The sequence below is a fragment of the Bidens hawaiensis genome, unplaced genomic scaffold (genome assembly GCF_021521415.1).
Source record: "Bidens hawaiensis isolate Kalapana, Puna unplaced genomic scaffold, B.hawaiensis_p1.1 tig00003378_1, whole genome shotgun sequence".
Classification (NCBI taxonomy): Eukaryota; Viridiplantae; Streptophyta; class Magnoliopsida; order Asterales; family Asteraceae; genus Bidens; species Bidens hawaiensis.
Window position 1 is genome coordinate 470,950 of NW_027491188.1, and position 6,442 is coordinate 477,391.

General features: G+C 38.3%; 1 protein-coding gene across 1 annotated transcript; it reads right to left on the bottom strand.

Moving 5' to 3' along the window:
• Positions 1–5,016: 5,016 nt before the first annotated feature.
• On the bottom strand, positions 5,017–5,546 carry LOC143623327 (uncharacterized). Its single transcript, XM_077094262.1, has 2 exons — positions 5,454–5,546; positions 5,017–5,364 (listed from the first exon to the last, which is right to left on the bottom strand). The coding sequence occupies exons 1-2, from the start codon at positions 5,544–5,546 to the stop codon at positions 5,017–5,019; spliced, it is 441 nt and encodes a 146-aa protein (XP_076950377.1).
• Between the last annotated feature and the right edge of the window lie 896 nt (positions 5,547–6,442).

Here is a 6,442-nt window from a genome sequence, read left to right on the forward strand (position 1 = left end):
ACTTGTTAGTTCTACCTAGGAATGATGATTATTGTTAGTGTTTGATGAGCTTGTTGGATTGTTTGATTGATAGACGTATATTGTTATTGTAAAATTTGATTTAGAAATGAAATAGGTTGTGTTTAAGGGCTGGAAATTTTGGGTAATTCATTGCTTAAACCCCGTGTGTCGGTTAATTAGTTTTGTGTTGATTGATCGATGCATTGTTTGATTCTAGACTTTGTGTTTAGGGTTTGTTTGCGGTAGGAACAACCAAAGAGTTTTGTTGCATGAATTTGAGATTAAAGTACAACGGTTGGACACCTTCTTAGAGAGAGGTGATAAGAAGTTAGGGTTTTCTCCTTGCCTTTGCATGCTAGAATAAGAATTGCGCGAGTGCGAGTTCGTTTCTTGTCAGATTTAGGTGTTTTGAGTGACTAGTTGATCTATTTTGGTTTAAGTTGAATTGTTCCTCTAACCTTGGTTATGTAGTAATCATTGCCATTAGGTTCGAGTGTTGATGAGACCAAGAGGTGAGTCAACATTAGAACACGTTAACAATTGTTTCCAGGTTTGGTCATTTTAGGCGATTTTGAGTAGTTATGGTTTATTGAATAAGCCCGAGCGATCCTTAGTCGTGTCATCTTTAGGGACCAGTGTCTAGATATCATTCAATCCATTAGCTTGTTAGGCGTACAGTTTGATTCAGACCTAGGTAGACGTTTTTCTCCATCCAGAGTCAACACAGTTAGTTTGTCGTTAAGTTTTCTATTTTAGGTAACTTTTTTCAGTTAGTCTAGTTAGTCCAGTTAAGTAATTAAAAATCAAAAATCAATTAATATTATTCTTAGGTAGGTCTTGTCTAGGGTTAGTGATCGTTAGCGTCTTACGTGTCTACGTGTTTGATACTAGGACTACCTAGGTCTATACTACTTTTAATCGGTACACTTGCAGGTTGTGTGTGGTTTAGGATTTTCATTTTATATTTAAAGCTTAGTTGTGAGGGTCATTGTTATAGGGTTATCCGACGCACATCAATACCATATACCTAAGTCTGGTTTTCGTTTCAAATATCTGAAGATCCTCTTCACAGCTAACATGTGAGACACCTTGGGGTTTGCTTGAAATCTTGCACATACACAAGCTGCATACATGATATCTGGCCTTGAAGCGGTTAAATACATCAATGACCTGATTTTGGCCCTATACTCATGTTGATCAACATCGTTGGACTCGGTCTACCCAAGACACATATTATTATTGATGTGGCTAGTAAGTTATGATCCAAGTCGGGTCATACCCAATAACAAGCTAGACAAACACCAATTATATTTGTTTATTTATGATGTGATCATAGTAAATAAATATTAACACTTAAGCTATTTGGAAAAGGGTTTCTAATTACATTGTACTTGTGAAATAAATAAATCATGTGGATGATTTATATTTAAGTTTGTTAATTAAAAATGTATATAAGACTAATTTACTTTGCATGATACTTATGTTATACAATTACTACGAAATAACATAAGATTATATAAATGTTTTATGTTATAAAAAGAAAATATAAAATTTGAAAGGGAGAGAAAGAGAGCCCCCCCCTCTTACTTCTTTCATTTTTATATTATTATTATTATCTTAGTAATGCAATGGTTTGGATTGGTCACTTGGAAGGTGCATCCAAACAAACGACTTCTAGCTTCTCTTTTTCATTGGTATGCATCATAATTCACAAGTAAATTTTTTCTCTCCCTTTCCTTTTCTCTCTAAATTTTCGGCCAAAAAAGGAGGAGCCAAGGGAGGAAGAAATTTTGAGTGTAAATCCTAGCTAAAAGGTGTTTGCTTGAAGGCTTGAAGGGTAAACAAGCTTGAGGAACTCCTACCTTGAAGTTCTAGCCTGGCATTCATCATCTCTTTCACATTTCCTTTGGTTTTGAAAGGTAGTCATGACATGTATGGTGATGTGTGTCTGATAAACCTTATAATAATGACCCTCACAACTAAGCTTTAATATTAAAACGAAAATCCTAAAAGCACACACAACCGGCAAGTGTACCGATCGCAAGTAGTATAGACCTAGGAAGTCCGAGTATCGAACACGTGGTCTCGTAAGACGCTAATGATTACTAAACCTAGACAAGACCTACCTTAGAATAATATTTAATTGATTTTTGATTTTTAATTACTAGACTGAACTAACTGGACTAACTAACAAAACTTACCAAAAATAGAAAACTTAACGACAAACTAACTATGTTAACTTAGGATGGAGAAAACGTCTACCTAGGTCTGAATCAAATTGTAGGCCTAACAAGCTAATGGATTGAATGACTTCAAGACACCGGTCCCTAAAGATGACACGACTAAGGATCGCTCGGGCTCACTAGATCACCTCTCGGTCTTACTCAACAAGCCTAAACTACTCAAAATCGCCTAAAACGACCAAACCGGGAAACAATTGCTAACGTGTTCTAATGAAGGATCACCTCTCGGTCTCACCAACACTCGACCCTAATGGCAATGAATACTACACAACCAAGGATAGAGGAGCAATTCAACTTAAACCAAAATAGATCAACTAGTCGCTCAAAACACCTAAACCTGACAAGAAACGAACTCGCTCTCGCGCAATCCTTATTCTAGCATGCAAAGGCAATGAGACAACCCTAACTTCTTATCACCTCTCGGTCTCAAAGAAGGTGTTTAACCGCTGTACTTTAACCAAATAATCAGGCAACGAAACCCTACGGTTGTTCCTACCGCAAACAAACCCCAACACCTAGTCTAGAATCAAACAATGCACCGATCAATCAATACAAAACTAATCAATCAACACACGGGGTTTATGCAATAATTCACCAATATTTCCAGCCCTTAAACACAACCTATTTCATGTCTAAATCAAACTTTACAATAACAATTCAAGTCTATCAATCAAACAATCCATATAACCTATCAAACACTAACAAGAATCATCATTCCTAGGTAGAACTAACAAGTTTAGCCAAGAATCATTTTTGGACAGCAGCAAACAAGTAATAAACACATCATTAATCTGATACCAAACATCTTAACAATCATCCAATGATCAACAATAATCGATAACAATTCAATCTCTCAATCAATTGCAAAACAAATCAACAATTAAACAAGAAAATCAAAATGTATGAACAATGAAAAAGATGTAAGGATATGGATGTTTCCGGGTTGCTCCTTGGCTGTAAAAACTGATGGTGAATGATCCCGAGGCTTGGTTCTTGCGTCTTCTTCCTTCCCTAGCCGACAAAACCTTCAAACCCTAAGCCAAAAAAAGTTTTTCTCCTTTCCCTTGCCTGCTGCGATCGCAACTACTGTTGCTGTTAGGGTTTTTTTTATTTTTTTTTATGTTATAATATTGTAAGTAATGGGCCTCCATGATGCGTATGGGTCAGGCTTTGAGCTTTGTCTTGAACTTTTATGCATAAAAGGCTCGTAAGCTCCTCGAAAAGCTCGGTTTCTTTCTTTCTTTCACCCAAAACCTACAATATGAATAAGATTATGTAAAACCTATCTAAAACGAGTTAAAACATATAAAATATAATATAATACATAGATAAAATGTGCGGAAAATACGTGTGTTTTACAACACATCAAATATCCCCAGGATCATACCCGAGATCAACCGACAACTCTTGGTTTTATTTATTTATTATTATTATTATTATTATTATTATATTTTTTTCTTTTTAAAGTATTAGAACAAGTGACCCGTTACCCAATTATCTCTTCCAAATTTCACCTAATAAGCTAGAGCAGGTCGATTGCTGGTATTGCTGTCCACTTTAAACCCATGCCCCTAATACTTACCGAGGCAAATAAGGCGGGACAATTCTATTAATTTGTATGACTAAGTGGAACCCACACCTAAAAGCCCTGCTGCCACTTCACCAATTCCATTATAGTTTTACCGGGCCGAGCCACCCCAACTTGACTTAAACCTTTTGCCACATGATTAAACATTTCATTCATATACAAACTATAAACTCTAGCTCTCTTTCAAGTGCACGCAATTATAAATGCATTCTTTTTTTTTCTTTTTTTTTTAACTTCAAAGTACATGGCTTTGCCTGAATAGAAACAAATACAAAATATAAAATAGCTAATATAAACAGACGATCATGTGACTCGAGGCTTGAGTATGACCCGGCTTTTTATTCCAGTCCTGTCACGAGCTTGGTTAAACAAACAAAACCCCTAAGATGTTTCCCACTATAGTCAGGCCATTTAAGAGGTTCAATTAGGTCAACAATCAAACCGCCCTTTCATTCTCAAAGGCTGAGCCTACCGACACACGATTACTGAGTCTAAACCGTTCGGTTACCATACATTACGTGCGGGTTTAATGGGTACTTTTCTTATTTATTATATATGTATATTTTGAAAACACCAAGACGTTATAAAATAACCACTACTCGGTAATAATATCATCTCCTGTTTATTGTAGAGAAAACAAATTTCAAGGGACTATTTTTTCAAAATTTTTCAAATTTTTATTTTTTTTTTCAATAAAATTTCTACAACTAAGTAAAATAAACCCCATCCCCACACTTAGAACGAAATCTTCCTCGATGAGTATAAGGAAAAGAAATAAAATAAAATTAAAATAAAAAAAAAAAATAAAAATAAAGTATACCAGACTAAAACAAAGAACGAGTTACTCCTCTGGTTTGTGTGCAGAATCTTCAACAGCTGAGTAGTATCCAAACGACCGTATAGCATTTCATTCGCGGCCGCAACCTCGGGAGAACCTGTTCCACGACGCCATTGTAGCTACCATGCGCATAATATAACTTGTAGAACTCAAACTCGCTCACATGTAGCGGCATAAAACATGGAAAACAAAAACATAAACAAATAAACTTATTTTTGTGTTTTTGGTTTTTATACTTTTTTTTTAACTTTCTAAATAGACAAAACAAATAAAACAAATAGCACACACAAATACATAAATACAAACTCTATAACTTGGGCAGTCTCCCGAGTGATGCGTCCACACGTCTACATCTTGGAGAGTGGGTCAAGGTAGAATACCTCGACCGTCTGATCAGTCATCGGCTCGCTAGTGTAGTGCATCAGTCCATCACCGTTCACCATAAACGTCCCGCCTTTGTCCTTTATCTCAACAGTGCCATCCGGGAAAACCTTAGTAATAATAAACGGACCAGACCAACGGGATCTCAACTTTCCCGGGAATAACCTCAACTGGGAATTATGCCATAAGACCATATCACCACACTTAAGCTGCTCAATACACTCTAACTTACGATCCTGCAGTTCCTTCACCTGCTGCTTATAACAATCTGAATGCGTGTAAGTATGGTCCTGTAACTCCTCCAACTCAAGCAACTGATGAACACGATGATCTCCGGTAGATAACTCAGAATCAAAGGAAGATGACTCAATGTCAGCATCAGGCGGTGCTTAGTCAAGGTGACCATCTCAACCTCCAGAGTTTCCCTATCTAGGAAATGCTTGTCTGAGGCTGGGCCTCCACCGAGGTCATTGGAAAACTCCCCCACATGAGTCATGATCGTAACAATGAAGAATAGGGAGTCATCAGTCGATTTGGGATGCTTAGATGACTGTCGAACGTCAAACGTGACGTTCTCATCCCTGACTCGAAGGATCAGTTTGCCATCGCGAACATCAATCAACGCATGTGAAGTGGCCAGAAAAGGTCTACCCAAAATGAGTGGAACATTATCATCCTCATTCATGTCAAGAATAACGAAGTCCAACGGAAAAATGATCTTACCAATGCGAATGAGCATGTTCTTAACAATCCCACGCGGATACTTCACAGAACGATCAGCAAGCTGGATACTCATCCTCGTAGGCCTCGGATCGCCTAAACCCAGCTTGCGATACACAGAATATGGCATGAGATTGATACTGGCACCAAGATCAGCCAGTGCACGAACCACTGTATCATCACTCAAGGTGCAGGGAATTGTGAAACTCCCTGGATCAGCTCTCTTGTCTGGTAACTTCTTCTTAAGATAGCAGAACAATTGGCACTCAAAGGGGTAGAAGCGACCTCAGCTAACTTCGCGTGTTTAGGCATCTGAGTGAGTGCCTCAAGGAATGGGATATTGAGGTAATGCTGCTTCGAAATATCAAGGAACTTGGTGTTCTGCTCCTCATCTCTATCTCTACGGACTCTCCCGGGCTATGGAAATCAGGGTTTTGTAAACTCTCGGTGGCTCGATCGGTGACTGCTGTTTCTCGGCCTGTACTGAACTCCCTGGGCTGCTCCACTGATGCACCTGGGCCGGCAGAGACTCCATCTGAATCTCCTCATCCACCTGCTCCTCTCCATCGACTGCAGGCTCCTCGACAACTCCTCCTTTAGATCGATGCTGAATCACGGGTTCATCTCGTGCCCCTGCACCGCTCCTCGTTGTCATAGCCATCACGAACCCTC